This window comes from Capra hircus, chromosome 13 (genome assembly GCF_001704415.2).
Source record: "Capra hircus breed San Clemente chromosome 13, ASM170441v1, whole genome shotgun sequence".
NCBI lineage: Eukaryota > Metazoa > Chordata > Mammalia > Artiodactyla > Bovidae > Capra > Capra hircus.
Genome location: NC_030820.1, coordinates 63,027,324 through 63,054,615, shown reverse-complemented (window position 1 = coordinate 63,054,615; position 27,292 = coordinate 63,027,324). Strand labels below are relative to the sequence as shown.

General features: G+C 46.8%; 1 protein-coding gene across 3 annotated transcripts in view; it reads right to left on the bottom strand.

Moving 5' to 3' along the window:
• The window catches only part of RALY (RALY heterogeneous nuclear ribonucleoprotein), an 84,699-nt gene continuing 58,216 nt past the window's right edge, over positions 810-27,292 (bottom strand). For 2 of the 3 annotated variants that reach the window (XM_018057731.1, XM_018057732.1), the window contains 8 exons: positions 8,404-8,668; positions 7,202-7,274; positions 6,967-7,014; positions 4,811-4,977; positions 4,014-4,127; positions 3,616-3,806; positions 2,358-2,406; positions 810-1,173 (listed from right to left, as the gene is read on the bottom strand). In XM_018057731.1, coding sequence (XP_017913220.1) covers positions 2,362-2,406; positions 3,616-3,806; positions 4,014-4,127; positions 4,811-4,977; positions 6,967-7,014; positions 7,202-7,274; positions 8,404-8,659 — 894 coding nt within the window. In that variant the 5' untranslated portion in view covers positions 8,660-8,668 and the 3' untranslated portion in view covers positions 810-1,173; positions 2,358-2,361. The remainder of the gene's footprint in view (positions 1,174-2,357; positions 2,407-3,615; positions 3,807-4,013; positions 4,128-4,810; positions 4,978-6,966; positions 7,015-7,201; positions 7,275-8,403; positions 8,669-27,292) is intronic. The other variant, XM_018057733.1, reaches the window with a different exon arrangement.

The following is a 27,292-nucleotide window of genomic DNA, read 5'->3' as shown; positions in this document are numbered from 1 at the left end:
GTGCAATCTACAACTGTTATATACAGTACAATGGACACACAGCACTAAGCTCTGGGGACACAGGAACATGGAGTCAGTCTTCATCTGATGTTCACCAGGCACCAAACCCCCTTTAGACTCTGGCCAAGTCCAGTCCAGGGCAGCACTTCCCTGCCTTGAACAGAGGGAGATGTGCAGGGGGGCGCTGAGCAAGAGCTGGGCTTGACCTTCCGTGTGCAAGAACAGACTGCAGGTTCAGGGACCGGAGTACTATGCTGCAAAGGGTAGAGGTGCTTCCTGCAACCCTTTCCTCTGGACACCCTCTTCATCTCTCCAGACTGACCAGTTCCTCAGGGTTACTTCTCAGTCCAGGTCTGGATCTCTGACTCACAGCCTCAGCTACTAGCCTCTCTTCCCTTGCTGCCCAAGATCCCTGTGAACAAACAAATGTCCTAAACCAGGTCACAGAAGAGGAGAAAGTGGTGAACTGTAGAACCATTTCAGAGCTGTGAAAGACCAGACTTACTGAGACTGAGGCCTGAACCTACCACTGCCTGACCAAGAGGATCAAAAATCGTTTGGTACTTCAACCATGAAGGTGCTCTTGTGGGCACTGACACATCTGACCCTCCCCGACAACACTACTGGTCATTTTAATCCCCATTTTAGCCAAGGACACTACCACCCAGGAAGATCAGTATCTGGCACCCTGGACAATGCTCTCTGGCAGGGAGGAGTGAAGGGGAGAACAGAAGGGCGTGCAGCAGACCTGCTTTCTGGCTGGACAGGAGGTCCAGGGTTCCTTCACAAAAAAACAAAACCATCCCATCTCAGAGCAAGTTGGGATCCAATCTCTTTATTGTCAAGGTCCCCTCCCTGTGGGCCCCACCCCGCTCCAAACCTATAGAAAAACCCCAAGCCTGGGAATGTCCTGGGGAGGGGAGGCAGAGTGTAGGGAGACTGTGCTCTGCCCTCTGGCCTGGGCAGTACCAACAGGGAGGGTACGTGAGGAAGGGATGCTGATAACTCCACCTGCAGAGAATGCGCCACTGGCTGATACACGTGAGGGAGGTGGTGCCTGCTGCCAGCTCTCCTCTGGGACCCGCTGAGGGTGCTATCCAGGGGTGGGTGCCCAGCTTGAGGCCTGGTACAGTGCACGCCTTTCTCCTGCTGGTGGCCATCGCTCCTGTCAGACTGAGAGAGACAAGAGAGAACGAAGGCTGAGAGGAAGAGCCCCTTTGTGCTCTAGGTAACAAGGTCCGGGAAGATGGGAGAGTGCAATGGCGCTTGCTGTTTGCAGACACAGGCATGCCTGTGCCCTCACTCTGGCTTCCTAACTTTCTGGCCATGAAACCTTGGGTGACTCTTCTCCTTCCCTAAGCCTCCATGTCCTCACATGAGTTCCCAGCACCTCTCCTTCAAACTGGCTGAACAGGTACAACTTAGCCTCCCAGGTAAAACAAACCACGAAGACTGCCTAAACTTAAAGGTGCGGTGGAGCATATACAGACTCACAGCACAAGTGTGTCATACATAAAGATACCTCTGTTGTTTGAGACCTTCCTCCACCCATTCTGTCATGCCCTGGAAAGGGTCCCCAAAGGAATGGGGCAGAGTCTGGGCAGAGCTGGTGTGGCCAGGCTTCCCTCTAGGGTGGGGCAAAGCAGGGTGGTAAATACCAACCAGAGAGTGAGCTTTGAGGCCACACAGCAATAGGTTAGAATCTAGGCTCCACCAGTGATCACCTTGGGATCTTGTGGGATATGTGCTTTATCTCCCTGCCCTCTTCAGTGTGTCAGTTTCTGTATCTATTACACTGGCACAATCACAACCCTGGGACACACAGGACATTTCCTCCCGACAGGATCCAACCCCAGCCTCTAACTCTGGCTCCCTGTCCCTACTGGGCAGAGTTGGGACTGCAGTTGCAGGAGACTGGCCCATTTCCCACACACCAAGGATGGCAGGCGTTCTGCCTCTGCTCAAGGTGTTCCCTCAGATGCTTTTCCCTCCGTCCTCAACAGGCTCGGCTACACATCACCTCTTCCACCGCACCCCTCTTTTGCCCCCTGCCTCTCCAGTCCCTGTCATTCTGCTCACACTGGGTGGTAAGGGTCTGTTTTCCTCCACTAGACTCAGAGCTCCTTACAAGTGGGGACAGGCAATGCGCTGGGCATGTGCTGAGGGAACTCCTGTTGGGCAGACCTGGCTAGCCCAGCCATGATTCCTGCTCCACAACCCACCAAGCCCCACCACAAATGGGCATGGCAGGATGGCGGGGGACCAGAGACCCTTTATGGATGGACACAGTACTACCCTGCCAGGTCTACTTCATGGCAGGCCCTCTGCTTCACCCTTCCCCACCAGGACCCCCATACCTGCTTACTGCAAGGCCCCATCCTCCGCGTCTGTGTCCTGGCTGTGCTCCTGAGAGGAGGAGACAACAAGGACCATACATCACTCACGGCAAGTCTGTCCCGCCCTGGGGCCCAGAGCATATGTGGAGGCCACATTCGGAAAGGGGGAGGGGCAGTCAAAGGGAATAGCTGCCTCGGGATTCCAAGAGGGCAGTCTGAGGGCCCCTCAGGAGAAAAAGGACCAGTCAAGGAAGTTCTAGGTGTGGCAGGGGACACAGTCTCCATAGAAAGTCCTTCTCAGACTGGAGCAGACTGAAAGCCTAGTAGACTGGTGAGCTCCCCATCTTAGGAACATCTAAGCCTTCATTTGGACCTTTATGGAGACTATGCCTGAAAAGAGTAAAATGGGGTCTCTGGCTAGGTTCAAATAAGGAGAGACAGGCTGGGGACAAAGAAGACCTTTCTCTCCACTGTTATGGCCACAAACCCATCTATCCTTATACCAGGACCCAGCCACACGAAGACCCACTGACATCCAGGCTCCAATCCTGGCTCCACCCTCATTAGCCACAAAGCCCTGGGACAAGCTACTTGACTCCTCTGAGTCTCAGTTTCTTCATGGGTAAATGTAACAAGAGTAACACTTTGCAGTTCAGGGCTACTGTTAAGGTCAAATGAAGTTACAAACTGTGAACTACAGGGCCTGGTGCTCACTAAGTATGAGGTAGGTGAGTAGCAGGCACACCTCGCCTTCAGAATCTGGTCGACCTTTCCACTTAAGATGAGCTCCTTGCCTCAATCTGAAGAATTCCAATACCAAACAGGAAGCTTGCTCGCCCTGTCTTGAGACAGCCTGTGTCAAGCTCAGGCAACAATGGCTTTTAGAAAATCCTCAGGTAGAGCAGACCGAGCAGACCCCTGCACTGCTTGTGGCTTCCCCAGGCAATCCCCCTTCTCCTGTTCCCTGGAATTCTGCAGACCATGAGCCCTTGACTCTTCCCTTCTCCAACTCATGGGGAAGATGGAGTCCAGAATGGGCCTTGGGATAGAGAGAGGTCCGCCACAGTCCTCTGTGGGGTTTCTGACTGACAGCTGAAAGAGCTAAGTACTCTCTGTTCATTTCCCCCTCTTCTTCACAGGATTAGAACCCCTGGCAAGGAAGGAGGGAGCTCACAGGGCGGCCAAGCAGTCAAGAGGTACCCCTCTACTCCCCGCAGCCCTCCTGCAACCAGAGGTACACAAACACCAGTCCCAGCCACCCCCCATGGCAGGCCCTCACCAGCTCTTCCTCGCTGTGTGTTAGCAGCCCCTCCTCATCACCATCGTCTCGAGCCTGTGCTTCTCCCTGGGGCGTGCCCGCCTCAGAAGCTGTGTCCTCCGGGGGGGCCGGGGGCCTGCTGCTGCCGCCAGGACCACTGCTGCCGCTGCTGCCGCCACCGCCGCTGCTACTCTCGCCCTTTTTTTTGCCATCTTCAGGGGAAGGGGTGAGGAAGGGAGAACAAAACTCAGCCTGGGGCACCTGCCCAGGGTAGCACCTTTGTAGAGCCAAGGCCTCAGCAAGGTGGGTCCAGGTGGGATCGGAGGCCACAGCCCCTTCTTTGCCCCATGCACCATCCTCCCCATGCTCTGCCCTGTGCCCCTGCTCACTGATCTGGGCAAGGACCCTTGGAAGCTGACCTGGATTGGCCTTTTGCTCCTCGGCAATCTGCTCCAAGCGCCCCAGCAAGGCATCAATGTTGGACTTGATCTGGGTCAGCTCTGTCTTGATGGTCTGCAGCTCACTGCTCTTTACTGAGAGTGGAGGGAAGTACAAGGATGTCAACTGAGGGCTGGGAGCTTGACGCTAACACCAGACCTTAGCCCCATTCTGTCAAGCAGGAAGATAGCCCAATGGCAGAAACAGTCCTCGTCCATGGTCTTTTTCTGGCCAGGGAGAGGCCAGAGCTGCCTGTGGCACCCCCTGAGACTTTCTTAAGGCCATTCCTACAGTAATGGGCCTGGATTTCCTCCCCACCCCCATGAAAGGGACAGGGATGGATAAAATGGAGGTGTGTGATATGTACCTCTGTGTGCACCTGAGCAAGAATGTTTCTCTGCTTATGTTATAGGATGGTATCTGTCTTTCAAGGTGTATAAATGTGAGTGCTTTACAATCAGATTTCCTGAGTGCCTGACCACACGCACACCCCAGAATGACTGTGGAGTAGCGAGCCTGTGTGGACCTGTCCTTGTCCTGACTAAAAGATGACACCATTTCCTCATTGAACTCCACGTCACAGCAACTGGGCCCCACCTCCACAAATGTCAGTCTTTTCCTCTTAGAAATGCATGAAAATACTCACTTGGTTGTATTAGAGCAGCAGAACTGTGGGAGATTTGTTCCTTTATCTATTTTCCAATGTAAAAAAATGTGATTCTATTATTTTGCTAATGACAAAATGAAAATTATTTAGGAAGAAGATAGAGTCACTCACACTTGATCTTGGCTGTGCCGGTGGTGATGGCTGTGGAGCGGGCAAAGAGCTTGACAGGTATGGTGGTTTTGACACGTCGGACCAAGGGGACGGTGACCCGGGGTCGCTTCACAGGGACTGCTCTGGGCACTGGCACTGGTGACAGGCGGCCCCGATAGTCGAAGAGCCTGTGAGAGCAAATGGGCCAGAGGCTGCAGCATGGCCTGTAGCCAGCAGGGGGCACTGTGGCCTTAGACCAACACATGAAGGGCTGGTGAAGGGCTGGGCAGCCTACACTGCATACCTTTGCCTGCTCCCAGTTAAGTCCTGAGGGTGAAGAGGAAGGCCTTTCTGGACCTCAACAGCTACTGGAATCCTTACTACATCAACCTTTCCTACCATCCAGGCTGAGTAAGGGTAGGGGAGGTGACAGGGGTTTAGAGCCCCATTCAACAGAGGAGCAAACAGAACTGCCCCCAAGACAGACTTCCTACATAACCCTAATAACCAGGCCTGCTCTACTACTTGACTTGCCTTCTGCTCAGCCAACTGCACCCTAAGCTCTGGTCAGAGTTTGCAAATCTCCCTAAAGCAGTACAAATGCCCAGCTGGACAGAGGTGTGGGAGTGGGAGTCAGTTCCTCAGCCTGCCCGAGCCTCAGTTTTCCCACATGCCTAGTGAGGATGACCACCCCAAATTCTGTCCTCCCACATCCCCACAAGACTGCTGTGAGGACAGAACATGAGAGAACTTAGTTTAAAACACACATGTTAGAAAATGTGATAGGTGAAAAGGCCAGGGTACTGAGACCCTCAACTCGATGGGTCTATGACCTCAGAGGCATGAGGCTGGACTCCAAGCCCCTTTCCTCATTCTGGGCTTCCAAGCACCATATCCTCACTCCACTTAGGAGATGGAGGGGCTGGAGGCCCAGGGGAGTATCAAGGTTTAGCAACTCAGTCAGACCCTCTGTGCCAGACAGTATGCTGACCCCCAACGCCATCACACAGCCCTTTCCAGGAGGGCTTCTTTTCCTTATCAGGCAGAAGCTCCGCAGGCTGAGCAGGGGTTTTCTCCCACCACTGCTGCTCCTACCACCTCCCTGCAGGATCACTGTCCTGATGACAGCCAGGAAACCTGCCGACAGGAGGCAATGCAATGACCCATGCCTGGGTAACTCCTTTGTTTAGGGAGCTCCTGCCCTGGGGTGACGACGGCTGGAGATGGAGAGTCTCTGGGAATGGATCCAGTCCCGGACCCTGCATTTCTGCCCCTAAGGGGAGGGGGCGGCTCTGGCCTTGGTCAGAATCTCTGAACCACAGAATCCCAGAGCTGGAAGAGCCCTGAGGGATCACTTGATGCAAGCCCATTTCAGACTGGGAGGGGATGTGCCGAAAGTCATGCAATTCATTCAGTGGCAGAGCTGAGATTAGCACCCAGGTCTTCTGACTCCCAGGCAAGGGCACTTTCTACCACACTGCACTGTCTCCTAAATCTTCTCACAGGTGAGAAAACTGAGGCTCAGAGAGGTTCTGTTCTTCCTGGACAGCCTGGGGAAGGCTAAGAGGGTGGGAAGGAGACAGACAAGTGGAAGGAGAAGTTTGGGCCAGCCCCCACCATGATTTCCACAAGAATGTGGCTGGTGCCATGGAGGTTGGGGTCTGGGTGGGTTTGGGGGTAGGTCATAGCCTACCAAGCACTAACTCAAACCTCCCAAGGAGGGCTGGCCTCCTGGGTGTGAATACAAGGCTAAGCGGCTCAGGCTGAGTTCTGAGGTACCTTCAGCTGGCTGGGCCCTCAGGGAGTTAATAAGGAAACTGCACAGCAGTGTGAAGGCTCAGATTCCCTGCACCTGGTTCTGTACTCCCACTTGCTACATTTATATGTCCCTTGGCTGTCCAGTCCCATCAAGTCTCACCCCAGGATCAGGAGGAGGAGGGGCAGTCAGAGGGTTAGGAAGACAGTGTGGGTCGGGGAGAGCTCCGGCCTGGGCACCTATACAACTGGACCCTAGTCCCAGCTCTGCCACCAATTTGTGGAGCAGCCCTGGGAAGATGACTATCCACAACTCTGGGCCTCAGTTCCCACTTGGAGGACTGAGTGGGCTGCACCAGCAATCTCTCAGAACCCTTCCAGCTTGGCTGCTTCATGCCTGGGCACGCCCCTCCCCCGCTCACCTGTCGTAGAAGTCGTCCCGGTAGTAATCATAGTCAAAGCTGTAGCCACTGGGGAGACAAAGGGGAGAGGGCCGGGGCTTAGAGATGGCCACTCAGCCCACTCTCCACAGGCCCTCATCTCCAAACACCTCCCCAAATTCTAGGCTTGGCACCCATTACCACCAAATCTCCCTCTGTGGAAAGAGGGACCAATCCCACCTAGACAGAGACAGACAAACAAGACAGAGCGCCCCACCTGTATATGGCAGATGCTGCTCTCTTTAGCCCCTTGGGTCTGTTGGGCTTCGGCTCTCCAGCCATGTTTATGTCTGTACGGAGAGAAGAGGCAGAGTCAGATGCCGATATACTGTCAGAGCCCATACACCTATCACCCCCATGGACATGTACAGCAATGTAAGTGTTTACAAAAGATGCACATGGACTGTACTCCCTAACATGGACAACAGAGGTCTTCACAAATAGACTCATACACTACATACACATAACTTTACATGTTCATATACATTCAGACACATGCAGGCTTACAATCATACATGCACACACACAATGTACATCAAATCATATGCATTCCCAAGCTCTCTCACATAAGCATAGACATCACACACACACCCTCACACATATGTTCACGTATCCGGGAAGTAAGATCACACACTCAACTTCACTCACACTTGGCTCTAGCATCCTATATGTAACTGCCCATATGCAAATAAGCCAGTGCACATTCACACCAACCTTTCACTGAACATCTTTATGCCTAGAGTAGAGTTCAACAAATCTCAGGAACTCAATAAACACTTGGTAAATGAATATACGTACATCTGCTCACACACTGAAGTACATTCTGATACTTGAAAAAAGCTGGCTGGGCACTACATATATACCCAGAAAGTAAGGTGTGTGTCCACATATTCTCCACGTGACTAGCTGCATCCACTTAGCACATAGTCAGCAATACACATATACACATCCCTTCTCAAACATACACAAATACACAGAAGTAAGTGAACATATACAAAAGCTATACATGCTTCCAATGTGGCCACATCACACACATGTAACACCAAGACCAAGCTTCATCTTATGCTCCCCTCTCCTGGCTCTCAGAACAGGTTCTAATCCAAGCCAAAAGCAGCCCAATGTAAGAGGCTGTGCTAGTCCACTCTCCCCTTTCTCTGAGGGATCTGCATTTTAACTGGAACCCTTTTACTGCGAAAGCAGGGGCAGAAGTGTTCACCTGAAACTTCTGAAATTCTCCATACAGGCACTGCCATAACTTAAATATAATTAACTTATTAACTATTTAAGTTAAAACATCTCAGACAGGGGTAGTGGGTTATGGGGGACAAGACAGAAAATGGGATAAGAGAGGAGCTAAAGAACGCGGGTCAGCACCTGCCCAGGAAAAATCCTGGGGCCGGGCCATGAAGAGATGCTTACCCAGGGTCTGGCCAGCCAGCACTCGCCCATTCTCTCCCACCACAGCTGCCCGGGCATGGCGCTCGTTGGCATATTGGACAAAGGCATAGCCCTTATGCACAGAACAGCCGGCCACACGGCCATACTTGGAGAAGATGGTCTCCACATCTGACTTCTTCACCACAGCTGTGTTGAGGTTTCCAATGAAAACCCGAGAGTTGATGGATTTGGGGTCATTCTTGTTGGTTACGTTGCTCGTCTGGATCTTCAAGGACATGTTGGCCACCTGAAGAAAGCAAGCCACTGTGAGGCTAGGATCTGAGTTGGGTTCATGGGCTGCTCATGACCCACAACCTGGCTACACTGGATGGCTTTGTTCCTTCCTACACACATGCCCCTATCACACCCAACCTCCCCATCTGTGTTTGTTTCACTGGCTGGTGACCTCATACAGGTGCTTTACCTATGTTCTATTATATGGTGCTGACGTGATGAGCAGAACCGGGACATTTTACATGGGAGGAAATGCAGTCAGAGGTCACAATGCCAGTGAATAACAAGACAGGAATTTGAACCCTGTCTGCTTGACTCAATTCTTCTTTTTAAATTAAGGTTACACATTGGTTTATAACATTACAAAAATGTCATATTGACTTCAATTCTTTCAAACCCACTCCTTCTTTAATGCTAATTTTGAATGTTGCCCCTTGCAGGATCTAAATTTGAAGATCTCCCACAGTTTTTCTTCTGTTCCTTCAATGGCAGAACCACAGCAAAGAGGTCACAGGGTAATTGCAAGTAATGTTTGCTCTAAAACAGTATCATATTATGTGCAGTCTGATCCAGACATGGACCATGGCTGTCTTTATTGGCATCAGCCATTTAAAAAGTGAGTTAAACCTCACTGAGCACTAAGGGTGGCATGCAATATTGAATAATTACAAAACTCCGTAAGTGGTATCATTATCATTCATATCTTACAAAAACAGACTCCAGCAAGTTCATTAACCTGCCAGGAATAGGCATTCAAACCTAGGCCACTGGTCCATAAAGCCCATTTGTATCAAATTTATCACTCTCCTTCCCAGTGTTAAATCCAAGTTAAATACAGTTGAACCAATTATGGGCTTCAACTGCATGGGTCCATTTTTATGTAAATGTTTTTCAATAGTAAATATTACAATACTGCCCATGGTTCCCGTGGTTGGTTAAATCCACAGGTATGGAAGAACTGTGGATACGGAGGTTTGTTAATTATACACAAATTAAACCCTGTATTGTTTAAGGGTTGACTGTACTACAGTCAGTCAGCACATTTATCTGAGAACTGTTTTTAACTAATTTTTGGAGTTATCCATTTTACACTTACTATTCAGATTCTGTTCTCTTTGCTTACAGATGATACTTTCTCTGCTCTCTGCTCTCTACACTCAGGCAATGTTTTTTATCCCAAAGGGTTGTACAAATCTCTCCTACTCCCCTTTCTGGACAGGTCAGAATCTAGGCACAGGCTCCAAAGGGAAAGGGAAAAGGAGGTTCAGTTCCAGTAGGAAAGGCCTTGGCATTTATATTCCTGGCCCAGTGTTCTGCTCACTGGCATGGGTTGGTGCAACTCCCTTTTGGAACACTCCTATCTTGAATTTGACCCTAAAACTATTGGATGAAGTGCTAAAGAACCACCAACCAGTGTGCATAAATCAGCTTAAACTAACCATAAACACCTGCCTATTTACTTAATATTTGGGGGGAAGAGGGAACTTCTTTTTAGTGAATTAGAGAGGAGCTGAGTAATAAGCTGGGAGATCTGTATCTTTTGTCCCACTAGGGTAAAAGGCCGTTTCTCCTCAATCCTCCCAGCTTAAAAGTCAGCACTTTCTGACCAGTAGATGGCACTGTTTGCAAGGAAACCACAACCTGGGCTTCAGAGATTCTGGAGAAGAATCTGCTCCTACAGTAGTTCTTACAGTAGCAAGGATATGCTGGGGTCAAGCGTGCATCATCACAGGGAAAGATGAGGGGCTGAGAGGGCACTGCTACTGATGAAGAGCCTGGTGCCAGCTTCGGAACTAGCCTGGAAGGACAGACTCTTTTGTTACTCAGTTTGCCTTTGCGTCCAATCATCAATATTTATCAGCCTAACCAGTGAGGGACACATAAAGAGATTGCCCACGAAAACACTTAACATACTGTTTTTATGAAGAAGGGAATGCTCAATGTATGTGGGTTCCACCTCACAGTTCTCTGACAATCTTTCTCTTACCTGGATGACAAGCCAGGTTCAAGGTTCAAAGGTTAACTCCTTGCACATCCATGAGTATATAAGAAATTTGTGGGGCTCCTCCATGAGCATCAGATAACTCTCCCCTTTGGTTCAGCTCAAAGTTATGAAGTTTTGGTCCAGGGAGATGCCCCTGCTTTTGGCTGGAGGGAGCCCACCAGGTCAGGTGTGTGGGCCAAGACAGAAAAAAGAGAAGGGGGGATGACAGTTCAGAGGTCTACTGGTGACTGCTGCTGCTGCCAGTTACCTGGCAGGGACATGACCATCACTGGGTCCCCTCGGACTTCTTCCTGTTCAGCAGTGTTAATGACCTCTATCACTACCGAACAGGAAACACTGTTGCGCACCTGTGCTTGGTGCTATAGCGGGATCAGCATTCATCCCTTGGCTGGTGAGGCAAGTCCTCTGGGTTTGGCTCTACCCAGTCACCTAGGGTTTGGGACAATGTATACAAAAGGACTTTACAAACTCTGAAGCTCTTTATATGAAAAATTTACTCTGACTAGTTGGAACATCTCTGTTCTACTAACATAGCCATTTGGGGGCTCATCCTAGGTGAGAGTCAAGGTCAGACTGGAACACATTCTGTACAATGCCAAGGAGAAGAGGTCAGAAGCAGTATCAAATGGGGGTCAGTTTTCTGATCCACACAGAAGAGACTTAGGAAATGTACGTATGTGGCTGCTCTGCAAAGTCAAGGAGAAATGTCTGCCTGAAGCCTGTTCCAGGCTGTATTCCCAATCTGCTTTCAAGGTCTGCACACTCTTCAGAGGGCAGGCTGTGCTGCTGTTGTGCATAATCTCAAGGGGCAGGTACCTTTGGGGATTCAGAGGAATGGAGTTGGGGGTGCAAAATGAAAAGGAAGTGTGCTGAAACTAGCTCTCCTGGAACTGCTAGGTTCAGGTACAAAACCCCAAATTCAGATATGGTCTTCCAGGGTGTTATGAACATACCAATTTGTTAGCCTCATTTATAAGTTATAACCTTTCAATGTTTAGACACATGGTACGTGGATCTCCATTTGTACTCCTGTTCTACCTTGCAAATGTGAGAGGCAAGCCTGACAAAGTTGCACAGTAAATGCTCAATGAATGTTGGGAGGAAGCAGTGAGGATGATATCCCAGAAGGTGGTGAGAAGGGCTCGCGGTGGCCCTTAAACAGGGGCAAAGATGAGGGGGAGACTACATGAGGCTGAGGTTCTCAGGCACCGTTTTCTAGCCTAGGCTACAAACACCCTGGTCCACACACCAATATCCCCAACTCAATCCTCTCCACACAATTCTATCTTGGCTCTTCCAGGCTTCCCACTAGGTTAAGAGTGGGAGCCCTAGAAAATACCTATTCAGCAGAAGCTACTTGACTTGATAAGCTATTTCCCCCCCTGGGCCAAGCTCTGCTTCACAGATTAGCTGTGTAATTGAAAGCAAGGTGTTTGCAGCCCCAGAGGCCCCATGCTTAGCGATGAGCTAAGGAGAGGTGGGGAGAGGGATTGTTCTTGGAGGTGTGGGGGAGGGTCAGGTTGGGGGTAGGGGTAGGGATGGATTCAAGAACCCACCTTGTTCCCAGAGACTTCTGCAACGTCAGATTAGCAGGGACTTTAGTGAGCATGGAGCTTATATGCCCTTATTCTGAGGAAGAGAGGGGAATGGACTTGACCAAGATGCCATAGCCAGTGAGCAGCAGGGCCAAGAACCTCATGGGTCCCTCTGACTCTAAGTCTTGGGTTCTTATATTTCATTGTTCCTTCTGGGCTGCTGAGAGAAAAGCCCCCAGGATAGTGAGGAGCTTAGAAGAGACAATATAGAAATGCTATGTTTGAGAAAACTGCAGACTGGCTCCCAAATAAACATCTTCACCTTTACCTGCTGAAACAACTGCTGCATAAAAGCTGGGCCCTTAAGCTAATTAAAACCCACCAGGAACACAGGCTTTGAAATGCAATTTACAGCTCAAAGGGACGGGCTCGCTCCTCTAGGCTAATAAGAACAGACAAAATTTGGCAAAAAACAAATCATTTTTCCCAGATGAAACATTTCAGATGGAAGCTGTATTGTGGAAGAGTCAAGCCTAAAGGTGGTAAAGTGCCAGAGCTTTGCAAAGGCAGAAAAGCCCTAAAAAGTACCTGCACCCCTGAACTCTGGGTACCTGGGCCACCCAGAGGGGCATCACATTAAGAATAGCCTCTAATTACTGACGGCAAGCTGTCAAGAGACTTTACATATCTCACCTTACTTAACTCTCACAATAGCCCTATGAGGAGGTCACTTAGATAAGGAAAGGAAGCTCACAGAGACAAAGTAACTGGTTAACAGAACAAAACCAGACCTGCACCCAGGTCTGACTCCAAAAAACCTGTGCACAGAGATGCCTTGGGTACGGATTCCCATGGTGAGACCCTGAGCCGGTCACACCCTCTCCTTGGTCCTTAACCCTGTCCCTTTTCTACTACAAGGCCTCCCATCTGCATAGGATTTTAGTGAAGAAAGCTAGTTTCTATTCTTGGTCCTGACACCATCAGTCCCACTTTACAGATAGAAAAGCTGAGGCTCAGCAAAGATACATGACTTACTTAAGGTCCTCCTGTTGGTGAAGGGAGTAGCTCAAGACTTGAAAATTCAGGCTTCCTGTGACACTCCACCTGCCACTGTCTCCACTGGCCTAAGCACTCTGGCTCTGCCTTACTGAGCCTCTCAATGCTGCCTATCAGAACCTAGCCTTCAGCCTGACCTCTGAGGCACACAACCATCGGAACAGTCTCTTCCCCAACTCTATAAATCCTCCTCAGCACTGGATCTCCGCTGCTCGTGGTCCTTACCTCCACCATGTCCGCCCCGCCCCCGCCACCACCGCTCACCCCCACCCACCCAGTGCTACTTACAGCCTCTGTCTGGGCCAGTTCTGCTGGACAGCTCCAGCCTTATTCCCAAGCCTGGAGATGAGTGGTCATACCAGCCTGTGGCCGAATCTCTGCCCTTAGATAAACCTGGAGACATCTGGGTGACTGAAGGAAAGCAGCTATCAGTGATGGGGAGACTATTTCTGGAGAAAGCCAAGCAATTGTACTGATCAGTACCCAGGGCCTCCTTGGTCCAGAGCCTCCTTGGTTACCAGGCAGCTAGGGATGACAGAACATCTATTAATCTCATTAAACTCACCAGGCCTCAGCTCATTATCACTGCCCAAATGATGATTACTGGCCAGACAGGACTAATTTTCCAAGGAGTGCTCTTTAGTTCCTGACCATTCCCACTCTCACGAGAAATCCTAGCTCCCATCAAGCTGAACACTGAGGGCTCCTGGGGTGGGAAGGGAGTGTAAGGGGTCTAGGTTACACGTTCACGAGGCTTGGCTCTGCTGCTCAGTCACGTAACCTGCAACAAGTCATGAGATTTCTCGGAGCCTTGTCATCCTTATTCTAAAAACAGAAATAATCTTTTTCCTGATTACCTTTCAAATCCCATATGATATGAAAATTCTCTATTGCCTCTGTAACATACTGTAGACAAATAGGGAATTACACTTATTTCTATTATTACCAAACTCCTAACCCCTTCACTAGGTGCTGGGAAGCAGTGCCCACAGGCCTTGTCCTCCACTTGCTTTTTAAGAAAGCCTTCTCTAGGTACCTGTTCCTTGACCGTTTCCTAAAAACAAAACACTGCACATGAAATAGTAGAAACAGCACAGGCTCTGCAATCAGAGAGGACTGACTTCCAACTGCAGCCCTACCACTTACAAGATATAAACTTAGTGAGGTCCTTTATCCTCCCAGGGCCTCAGATTCCTCAACTGCAAAATGGGAATTGTACCAATCTCCCAGGATTAGTCCAATATGTGGCAAGTGCCAGTATAATGGCTGTGACCAGGAGATATTTACATAAGAAATTCAAATGCCCAATGTCCTATGCAGAGATGCATCTAGCCTGGCAGTCTGGATCTTCCACATTCCAGCTCTTAAGCCTGATACCCACGTTGTCTCCCAATGCTCCAACTCTTAACCTGAGAATAAGATAGTCAGAGGTAAAGGCCATGCTCTCTCCCCTGTCCTAGTATCTTAGACCAAACCTAGAAACTTTGTAAGAGTGCCCCCTTCCCCATGACTGTATAGGCCTGGGAGAGGAAAGAACACTGGTGGGAGGAGTTCCAGGCCTTGCTGAACCACTGACTCACCTCTGAGTCCCACCATGAGGTCTCTAGTCTTACACTCTGTATGAGCATCTCTTAGGCAGTGAAGGGAGACCCCAAAACAGAAACAGAAGGTAGAGCTGGGGCTTTAACCATCTCTCCCCACAGTGCGGTCTGAGTATAAACGCCCCCCCCATCTTGTACTCTTAACTCCCACCCCTGCCTATGGCCTTAGGCTGAGGTTTGGCATTTGTGACAAGCAGCTCTTAGAGCTATGGAGAGAAAGGCAACAAAGAGTGGGGAGGCACAAACTTGGCCCCCCAGTTCCGAGTTGAGTTGGGGAGCTACAAATGATTGTCAACTTCTTTATTTTTGCCAAAGAGGTCATTCTCTCCACCCCCCAACAGCAAGACTGGCCCTGCCTTTGTGGCTGATGTGCCATATGACCGTGAGTTTGGGAGCATGTGACCACAAATGGCCCTTCCATGGTTAATCATTACCAATATTTGCTGAGCATTTACCACATGCCAGGTATTGTACTACATCTTCTGCTGAGGTAGGTGGTGGCTTATATTGTGTCCATTTCACAAATGAATAAGAGTTGGAGCTTAGCCCTATACAAGCTAGGAAACGGCAGAGCTCAGACTGGTCTGTATGAGACAAGAGCTAGTGCTCTAAACCTTGGCCCAGAATGGCTATCGGTAAGCGTGCACTGTACCTGCCAAGACATCAGTTTCTAACATCTTCTGATCCTTTGGGGAGAAACTCATGAAGCCTTGCTGAGGGCATACTCTCAAGTCCAAAAGCCAATAAGCACTCACTGTGAGCCTGGAGGATGGACTCCTCCCCCTCCTCACACCTTAAGAGGCCGACTCCTCACAGTGATAATGTGGCAAGATTAGTCACTGCTTGCTGTTGGTTGATTATAGCTATTCTTTTCTGTAAATGAAGTTTAAAAGTCATCAAAGGGTTTGTCAGCTGTGACTTATGAACCTCTTTCCTGCAGGGAAGCCAGGCAGTGACAAATGCCCCTCTCATTCTGCCATCCATTACAAGGCGGAAGGTGCCATGTTCCAATTACTGGAGACCCCGACGAAGTCCATGGAAAACCCTGCTCCAGGCTGCAACCATTACTCAGACCTGGCAGGACTGCCAGCAGAGCTGCCCTAGGCCCAGACTTCACAGGCTAAGAACGGAGGAAGAGCAGGTTCCTAACTTTGTGAGTCAGCCCCTCTACTCTATACTTGTGTTACTCCTGGTGGGTTATTCCTAGTCACATTTCAAAAAATCATGTGGGCTGTCTCAAAGTATCTAGAATCAAGACTGCCTGAGACAGACAGACATGAGGAAATAAGGTCATGCTGCTGGTGGAGTAGGTAGAAAATGTGATGCTCAAGGGGAAGGGGATAAAACAGCTATGATGTTCAGAGTAGAGACTAAAAAAACCTTAGAGATCATCTAGTACAATCAATTGCCTCAGTACTCAATACCCATTCTATGCTAAGTACTGTTCAGCTAAATGCTGGGGAGCCAAAAATGAATAAAACATAGTCCCTACCACTGAGAGCTCAGTTCAGTTCAGTTCAGTTCAGTTCAGTCGTGTCCGACTCTTTGCGACCCCATGAATCGCAGCACGCCAGGCCTCCCTGTCCATCACCGACTCCCAGAGTCCACCCAAACCCACGTCCATTGAGTCGGTGATGCCATCCAACCATCTCATCCTCTGTTGTCCCCTTCTTCTCTTGCTCTCAATCTTTACCAGCATCAGGGTCTTTTCAAATGAGTCAGCTCTTCACATCAGGTGGCCAAAGTACTGGAGTTTCAGCTTCAGCATCAATCCTTCCAATGAACACCCAGGACTGATCTCCTTTAGGATGGACTGGTTGGATCTTCTTGCAGTCCAAGGGACTCTCAAGAGTCTTCTCCAACACCACAGTTCAAAAGCATCAATTCTTCAGCAGTCAGCTTTCTTTATAGTCCAACTCTCACATCCATACATGACTACTGGAAAAACCATAGCCTTGACTAGACGGACCTTTGTTGGCAAAGTAATGTCTCTGCTTTTGAATAGGCTGTCTAGGTTGGTCATAACTTTCCTTCCAAGGAGTAAGTGTCTTTTAATTTCATGGCTGCAATCACCATCTGCAGTGATTTTGGAGACCAGAAAAATAGAGTCAGCCACTGTTTCCCCATCTATTTGCCATGAAGTGATGGGACCAGATGCTATGATCTTAGTTTTCTGAATGTTGAGCTTTAAGCCAACTTTTTCACTCTCCTCTTTCACTTTCATCAAGAGGCTCTTTAGTTCTTCTTCACTTTCTGCCATAAGGGTGGTGTCATCTGTCTATCTGAGGTTACTGATATTTCTCCCAGCAATCTTGATTCCAGCTTGTGCTTCCTCCAGTCCAGCGTTTCTCATGATGTACTCTGCATATAAGTTAAATAAATAGGGTGACAATATACAGCCTTGACATACTGCCTACCACTGAAGGTAGACGAGATAATTAAGGTTTAAAGAAGTGACTTGACCAAGGTCACAAAATAAGTTAGCGTCAGTGATGGAATGAGAAACCAGGTCTCCAGGGAAGTCGAGAAAGTGGAATGACAGGGAGCCCTTCTGGGTGCCAGGCTCTTTGCACAGAACATGGCAGAACAGTCAAGAGTGCTAGCTCCCATTCACATCCCAACTACACACTTACTATAGAGTTGGACTTCTGACAAGTCCTCAACCTATCCAAGTCCCAGAAAAATTAGGGTGATAACAAAACTTACTTGAGTGTTGTGGTGAGAAGTAAGATAATACATGTTCAGTGCACAGTGGCAGGCACATAATAAGTATCCAAGATATTATTTAACGTCAAGTAGCTCAAAACAATTTGAGGTAGGCATTATTAATCTGATTTTACAGACAAGACTAAAGCTCTATTTAACTTTGACACACTAAGTAAGCCAGTACTTCTCAAAACTACTTGTGGTAAAGAACCAGTTTTTTGTTGTTTGGATTTTTAAACTCCCAATCCATTACAGACCAATACATTTGTAAAATACGACAAAAATGTCAAATTACTGTAAAGTCTCTAAGCACTTAGTCTCAATTTCTGTACTCATCACAAACAGTTAAGTTTGCAAACAAGCATTCATCTATTCACTGGGCTACAATCAGAATAGCATAGCTCTAAGCCACGTTCTGCAGTCCACGGGGTTGCAGAGAGTCGGACACAACTGAGTGACTGAACTGAACTGAACTGAAGCTCACCCAGCTCTATCAAACTCTATAAAAAGCAAACCAAAACAAAGTATAGTTTATTTCATTTTTTTTGAGCCCTTTATGCTGATTTCTTATAAAATTTGGTGTTACACTAATTTACAAAAAACTATTCTGATCTTTTTTTTTCTTTCTTCTCAAGAGAGAAGAGGGTAAGCAGACCAGGGACGAGTTCAAGGATTTGCCACCAAATATTTTAGGTGGTGATTTATCTTGGTCATCTGCTCCAGGTCATACTATATCCTGCAAGCCCAGAAGATCTAGGCTTACTGACGACTAACACCCTTCCTGAAGCCTGGCGATCTGAAAGGCAGGTCTATTCCTGAAGAGACTAGTACTCCAAGACCCTCTCGCCCCACACTAGAAGACATGAAGAAACCAGCCAGGAAGGGGAAGCATGTTGTAACTCTTCTTTTTGGTATTTCTAATTTTCAGTCTTTTATCATGGCTTCTCTCTCCTTCTAGGGAGTTTCTTGACAGCAAGATGGATATCAGGTTCACAGTTCACTCCTAAGTGCCACTGTACACCCAAGAGTAAGACTGGCTGGGGCAGATGAGTAACTTTTCACCAGTGTGCCAAGACATAACAATGTATCGGGAAGCTTCCAGGTGCCTGGCTAAATTCTCCTCAGTGTACAAAACTCCGCTGTGTTCTGAACTGATGGGGTAGTGCTATTTTTCAGCACAACCCAGAGCTGAGCAGGTCGCATGATGCAGTAGAGGCACGGCTGGCTCCTGTGGACAGGGGCCTGCCGTCCAGCCAAAGCAAAGGCCAAAGCCAAAGCCTACGTGTTCAGTGCCACATGAGAGGCCACGCAACATGATCAAGAGAGTTGTCTCTGAAGCCAAAACGCCTACATCCTGCCACTGAACTAGCTGCGTGACATGACTTTCAGTAAGTATTTGAAGTTCTTTATGCTTCAGTTATCTCACCTATAAAATAGGGGTAGTGACACGTATCTCATGGGTTGTTGGAGGATATAACTACCTAATTCACATTTAGAACATCTGGCACATTACAAAGTATGCTGTTGTTATTAGTATTGTTATTGTTGGAACCCAGAAGAACTTTTTCTCGAGTATGAAAGGTGGTGAGTTCTACTGTAACATTAATCTATAACTGAACTGTAATCAAGGAAAGAGTACTATCACTGTGATGCAATAAATTTTAGTATCTGGAAATGTGCCTTGAACACAAAAGGAATCACATGAGTAGGCACTCATTAAGCATTAAATGAATAAAGAAATAAGTATATAGAATAAAGCAGTCCCCAGAAAGTACAACTTGAGAAGGGGGTTGGGAAGAGGCCCCTAAGTGACGGTTCTCAGAGAGGCCCCTTTGTACCTCAAGGATCCAGAAGGCAGGCTGGACTCCCCTTCTGAGCAGGGTTCCCAGGGCTGATATTGCAAGAGACCTCTGCTTGCTCAGTGTTCTGTGTCTCTGAAGGAACCCCCACATTCTGTGGCTACTCTATTCTGAATAAGGCTGCTGTAGGTTGTACCATGGTAGTACATACATCCCCACTTTCCAGACTATATCAGAGGAACACAGAAAGGGCATCCTAACCCCTCCCAAGGAAGGTTTTGCCCTAAGTTAAAAAACAGTAACAGGGGATTCGTAATTCAAATAAGAAAAAAAATAGTAATAGGGGAGGAATGTGCCTGGCGGTCCAGTGGTTAAGAATCTGCCTTGCAATGCAGGGGATGCAGATTCGGTCCCCGGTTGCGAAACTAAGATCTGTGTAGGGTAACTAGCCTGCGCTCCACAACTACTGAGCCTTGCACTGCAACAAAAGATCCACATGATGTAATGAAGATCCTGAGCGCTGCAACTAAGATCCGATGCAGCCAGATAAATGGAACAAGACAGGACAGAAAACAGTGAAGTATACTTTTTAAGAAAGTCATAGGGTATTATCAGTTTTTAAATTCTGCTTGCCTGTGGAGTCCCAGGTCCCCAAACCCACTTCCAATAGCTGTGTGAACTTGGGAAGGCCTGTCAGTTCTCTGAGGTCTTTAAGGCTAATCGTCTGTAAAATGAGAATAAAAATTCTTGCCTTGCCCACCTGCAATGGAGGCTGTTTTGCAGGTCAAAGGAGATAACATATGGGAGGACACTGTTACCTGAGATTGCTACAAAAACATGGACAGGAATATTACCTGGGATGGACAGTTCCTGTACGTCTTCCTAGACAGAGGTATCCTGGCAGTGAGCCAGCTGGCTGGAAGCAGACGGTGGATAGTGCACAATTTGGCACTGCAGCCAAGCACTGTGCCCCTCAGGTGTAAGGGCAGTTGATTAAAATCCTTTCATGTGGAATCAATATTTTCCTCATTACCACAATCCTTCTCCTTGAGAACACCTAATGCCATCCCTCACAGCCTCACAAAGGCTTGATCCAGCCAAAAGCATATGCATTTGACATAATAAATATATATATTTATTTTCCCACATTCAGACAGGAAAAGAAAGCTGACCTCTCTCCAGGGTGCTGATCTAAACTTTAACTCAGGGCTCTAAGCACCATCCCACAGGGCTTTATGTTTGACCCTAAAAGGACCACTGAGAATTACGCCACTCTGTCCCTCTGGTAACATTAATTTCGTAAGCATTACTAGGCTCTGCCACTTAAGTGAACCACTGAGCAAGCCTGTCCCTGTCTCCTGTTTAAGACTCTTCAGCAGCTTCCCACCACCAAGAATCAAGCCCAACTCCTTCAACGTGGTTTACAAGTCCCTTCACTAGTTAAAGGTTACTAAATCCATACACAACAATCCTCTAAGAGGTTATAAGTCACACCCACTTTACAGATGAGTAAACCCTAGTGCAGAAAGACAAAAGCAGTTGCCCAAGGTGACATACTGAGCAAGATGGTATGAACTGACTTCTTCCCTAAGGGCTAGGTATCAGATTCCAAAGTATAGACTCAAATACATAATAACCTTTTCTTGGACTAGTCTATGTGATGCAGTATGGGGATGGGGCATTTATTGCCCAGGCAAACCCTTTCATTTCAGCTTCCTTTTTTGGAAAATGCCAATCTGAACTCTCACAGCATGACTGATAAACTTGGCCTAATGACCAAAATGTTCATTTTCTTGTAATATGGTACACAGTTGCATAACTAAGTTCAGGAGGCCACGAGTATAAAAATAAACCAATGGATCACAACATCTTGGGGGTGGGGGTGGGGGAGGCCAGCCCTGCAACCAACAAGCATAATATGCCAATACCTAATGAACTTCTAATTTATTCAACTGATGACAGAAGCAGCTGTGGTGTCTATGGTTTTTTTCCTTCCATCAACCTCTCAGAATTCACTAACCCTTTCTGGCCCCCTTTTCCCTCACTAAACAAGTTTCTACACTGCAACAGCTAGTTAAAATAAAAAAAAAAATTTCCCCAAAACTTTTGCAGATGTCTCAGCTGCACGATCGACAGCAGGGGCTCTAGAAAGAGACAGACAAGGATCACTTATTTACTTATTGTGTGACTTTGGACAAGTCATGAAACTCCTCGAGCCAATGTTCTCTATTCTTTACTAGGCACATACTGGCATATACTTCTTCCCTCCACATACTGAATCACTTCCTGATTCTCACACTAAAACCAAGCCCTGCTGATTTGGCCCCCTGCAGCTCTTCTCTGTCCATTCATATTAGCATTCAAATTCATCCTCCACAGTCACAATATCACTACATGATTCCATTGCCTAAAATCAAAGTTTTGCTTTATTATTTCAAAATTTCTGGCCATTAATTTTGGTGTCTGTTCTTGTTTTATTTTTTGAATTATCGTAAGTAAATCACCTAAACCCCAACTCCTCTATAGAACATAACTATTGTTAGCATCCTGGTATATTTCCTTCCAGTGCTTTTTCTTGGGTATTATATTTGGATTACATAGTGAGGTCATTCATTCAGTTCTGTAACATAATTTTTTCAATTAGCATTATCACACATTATTTATAACATATTTGCCTTACTGCCGCATAGTTTTCAATAAACACAATTTTTAAAATATTATCATTTTTAATAACCCACTATTTTCCCAAGAGTGGATTTATCATAGTTTAGACTGGTCATAGTTCAGGTGGTCATGTAAGCTTCTTCCAATTTCTCACTATTATAAATAACAGCATCTGAGGGAAAGTTCATTCTGTATATTGGATTATTTCCTTAGGACAGAGTCTCAGAACTGGAATTACTAGGTCAAAACGTACAAACATTTTTATGATCCAAAGTGCTGTACCAATTTACATTGCTATCACCAATGAATGCCACTTTCACGGCAACTTCACCAGAATCATACACTGTATTAGTTGGGGGGGGGGGGGGGGCAGGGGCAGGGAGCAGGTGGTAGTTAACAGGGAAAACAAATCTTCATTATTGTTTTCATGTATACATAAAAATAACAGTCTCCCACGATTATTACACCAAGCTGTACATCTACAGAATTTTGATTGCCCCAAAGAAGTTATTGTAGGTTCTTAAGCAGAGCAATAATATGCTAAAAATTTAGTTACTCATTTATCAAAAAATCATTTATTGAGCACCTGTTTCTGTCAGACACTGTACAAAGCATAGAAATGAACAAAGTATAATTCCTGCCTCCAAATGAATTCACAGTCCACACAGTCCAGTGGTGGGAATCTCAGGAAAACCAGAAACTATGTTTCATCTCTTTCATCTCCATAAGGGCTATGACAGGAACATGTGGGAACTCAGAGGCATGTAACTTACCAAAGGGACAGGGCGGAAGGAAAAGAAAGAAGTCAGAGAAAGGAGTCATCAAGAAGTTCTGATCTTGTCCACAGTCAAGTTGATGTTAGCCCGCAAGAGAAGACTCTACACATGGACATCACCAGATGGTCAACAAGGAAATCAGATTGATTATATTCTTTGCAGCCAAAGACGGAGAAGCTCTATACAGTCAGCAAAAACAAGACCAGGAGCTGACTATGGCTCAGATCATGAACTCCTTATTGCCAAATTCAGACTTAAATTGTAAAAGTAGGGAAAAGCACTAGACCACTCAGGTATGACCTAAATCAAATCCCTTATAATTATACAGTGGAAGTGAGAAATAGATTTAAGGGACTAGATCTGATGGAGTGCCTGATGAACTATGGAATGAGGTTCGTGACACTGTACAGAAGACAGGGATCAAGACCATCCCCATGGAAAAGAAATGCAAAAAAGCAAAATGGCTGTCTGGGGAGGCCTTACAAATAGCTGTGAAAAGAAGAGAGGTGAAAAGCAAAGGAGAAAAGGAAAGATACAAGCATCCGAATGCAGAGTTCCAAAGAATAGCAAGAAGAGATAAGAAAGCCTTCTTCAGGGATCAGTGCAAAGAAATAGAGGAAAACAACAGAATGGGAAAGACTAGAGATCTCTTCAAGAAAATTAGAAATACCAAGGGAACATTTCATGCAAAGATGGGCTGATAAAGGACAGAAACCATATGGACCTAACAGAAGCAGAAGATATTAAGAAGAGGTGGCAAGAATATACAGCAGAACAATACAAAAAAGATCTTCACGACCCAGATAATCATGATGGTGTGATCACTCACTTAGAGCCAGACATCCTGGAATGTGAAATCAAGTGGGCCTTAGAAAGCATCACTACGAACAAAGCTAGTGGAGGTGATGGAATTCCAGTTGAGCTACTTCAAATCCTCAAAGATGATGCTGCAAATTTGGAAAACTCAGCAGTGGCCACAGGACTGGAAAAGGTCAGTTTTCATTCCAATCCCAAAGAAAGGCAGTGCCAAAGAATGCTCAAACTACTGCACAACTGCACTCATCTCACACGCTAGTAATGCTCAAAATTCTCCAAGCCAAGCTTCAGTAATACGTGAACCATGAACTTCCAGATGTTCAAGGTGGTTTTAGAAAAGGCAGAGGAACCAGAGATCAAATTGCCAACATCTGCTGGATCATCAAAAAAGCAAGAGTGTTCCAGAAAAACATCTATTTCTGCTTTACTGACTATGCCAAAGCCTTTGACTATGTGGTCATAATAAACTGTGGAATATTCTGAAAGAGATGGGACTACCAGACCACCTGACCTGCCTCTTGAGAAACCTATATGCAGGTCAGGAATCAACAGTTAGAACTGGGCATGGAACAACAGACTGGTTCCAAAGAGGAAAAGGAGTACATTAAGGCTGTATATTGTCACCCTACTTATTTAACTTATATACAGAGTACATCATGAGAAATGCTGGGCTGGAAGAAGCACAAGCTGGAATCAAGATTGCTGGGAGAAATATCAATAACCTCAGATATGCAGATGACACCACCCTTATGGCAGAAAGTGAAGAGGAACTAAAAAGCCTCTTGATGAAAGTGAAAGAGGAGAGCGAAAAAGTTGGCTTAAAGCTCAACATTCAGAAAACGAAGATCATGGCATCTGGTCCCATCACTTCATGGGAAATAGATGGAGAAACATTGGAAACAGTGTCAGAGTTTTTTGTTTTTTTTTTTTTGGTCTCCAAAATCACTGCAGATGGTGACTGCAGCCATGAAATTAAAAGACACTTACTCCTTGAAAGGAAAGTTATGACCAACCTAGACAGCATATTCAAAAGCAGAGACACTACTTAGCCAACAAAAGTCCGTCTAGTCAAGGCTACGGTTTTTCCCGTGGTCATGTATGGATGTGAGAGTTGAACTGTGAAGAAAGCTGAGGGCCGAAGAATTGATGCTTTTGAACTGTGGTGTTGGAGAAGACTCTTGACTTGGACTGCAAGGAGACCCAACCAGTCCATCCTAAAGGAGATCAGTCCTGGGTGTTCATTGGAAGGACAGATGCTGAAGCTGAAACTCCAATACTTTGGCCACCTGGTGTGAAGACCTGACTTACTGGAAAAGACCCTGATACTGGGAGGGATTGCGGGCAGGAGGAAAAGGGGATGACAGAGGATGAGATGGCTGGATGGCATCACCAACTCGATGGACATGAGTTTGGGTAAACTCCAAGAGTTGGTGATGGACAGGGAGGCCTAGCGTGGTGCAATTCATGGGGTGGCAGAGTCGGACACAACTAGCGACTCAACTGAAGATGAGAGTAAACATTTAGAAAAGAGGAAATAGCATAAGCAAAGTTGTAGAAGCTGGACAGTGCTTCCATGTGGAGTGAATAATAATATGTATCATGGTTTGGCTAGAGTGTAGAATCTAAGATTGGACGTTGCAAGACGTGACGCAGAGAACCTAAAGAGGTCAGATCAGAAAGCCGTTGTGGGCTGTTGAGGAGCTTAGACATCATGGTAGTCATGACCCAGTCCTATGGCACGTGTAGGAGAGTGCTCGTGTTGAGACCTGAACAACACAAGTCAACTCTCAATCAGAGCATCCCATCTGTGTTAACTCCTTTTGTCTCATATGTTCGTCTTCTCTTGCCAAGCAGTGCAGAACTTCTGGGGTATTTTTCACATCACCTGAGCACATTATATTGCTAGGCACATGGCAAGGCTCCAATAATGCTCACAGATCCACTAACTGGAGGTAGTTCATGAAATAATATACATACTCATGAAACCCTTACTGCCCTGGCATAGCACCTGCCAATCTCAGCAGCTCAGTCACTGCCTCTCCTGGCAGATGTACTGCCTCTCCTGGCAGATGTACTGCCTCAGAAAGCTATCTCCCCTCTTCTTGCTCATTCTGCTAAATAAAAAAAAATGTACCTGGGTACAAGAAACTACGGGCTTCCCTGGTGTCTCAGATGGCAAAGAATCTGCCTACCATGCAGGAGACCTGGGTTCCGTCCCTGGGTTGGGAAGATCCCCTGGAGGAGGGCATGGCCACCCACTCCAGTATTCTTGCCTAGAGAATCCCCATGGACAGAGGAGCCTGGTGAGCTACTCAGTGGCATTTTAAAGAGTCAGACACGACTGAGCGACTAAGCACAGTATAAGAAACTACAGTATGTGATAACTAAGGAGCATACTGGGCAGCCATCGGGGAGCTCTGAGGGACGTAAATCCTTCCCCACAGTACATTCCTCAAGCCAAGGACTCCCTCAGCCCCCCTGGCAGTTTAGGTGTGCTACCACAACCCCCTCACCACCATAAAAATAAAATAGGTTTTTCCAACTGAATGTGTTAGAAGTCTCCTTTGAACAGTTGGTGACTTTCTCTAAGGTGTGTTACTACTTTCTATATTAATAACATCTGCTTTAATGCTGACAAGGAATATTAACAGGATGATTATTTTAACAATTAATAAAATAGCCATTCATTCATGCCCTGCTCACAGTGGCATGAGCCAAGGGCAAGAGGGTCTGACGTGCTGCCTAAGATCCACCTGAGGAGGCAGTGTTTAAATGATCTGTTTCTGTGTCATCATCTTCCCTCCCAGGCTGTGAGTTCCTAGATGGCAGGAACCACAATCTATTCAATATCAGCATCCCTCTGGCCTTTCAGCAGAGACCCTGGCCCAGGGTGGTTGCTCAGGGAGTATCTGCTGATGGGAATTCCATGTACCACTGTCCCCGTTCCCTTCCTCATTCATGCTTGTTAAGAAACAAAGAAGCAGGCAGTACAGATAATGAAGCCAGAAGACTTGGGAAACAGAAAGACATCTTTGCAAAAGCCCAATCCACTCCAGCCTTTAGGAAAGGCTGTTTTACAATATAATAAATGATCATTATGATTTATTATTTTTGTGGTAGATACATTACTAAGTATTATACTTCTCATTCTTACAACAACTCTTTGAGGTAAGAATTATATCAAGGTCATAATGGCCCTTTCTGAGATTCTTTTAGAACTCCTGGGTTCAAACCCCAGCTCTGCCATGTATCAGCTGTATCATGCTGGGTAAATGTCTTTAATTCCTCTGTGCCTCAGCTTTCTCATTTGTAAAATGCAAACAGTATTACACTACCTTCCCCAAAAGGTTGTGAGAATTTGGTCAGGTAATATACCTGCAAGTGAAGCATTCAGGAACTTTCTAAGTGAAATTACTGTTACTACTGGTCCCATTTAATAGACAGCTTCAAATATCACACTCTTAACATTTAGTAAGATTGAGAGAGACTACTTCATCAATAAAGCAGGACCAGAACCAATTTCTGATTTGGTGACGGAATCTGGGGCCAGAAGGGTTTTCTGTACACAGTCACTGATGTCATGCCCTTGATGAAAACTCTTCAGGACAGCCTGTTTTCGATCCCCCTCTTCTGTATCTTGATAAGGACATTGTACAGACCTCTGTTGCAGCAACATTTG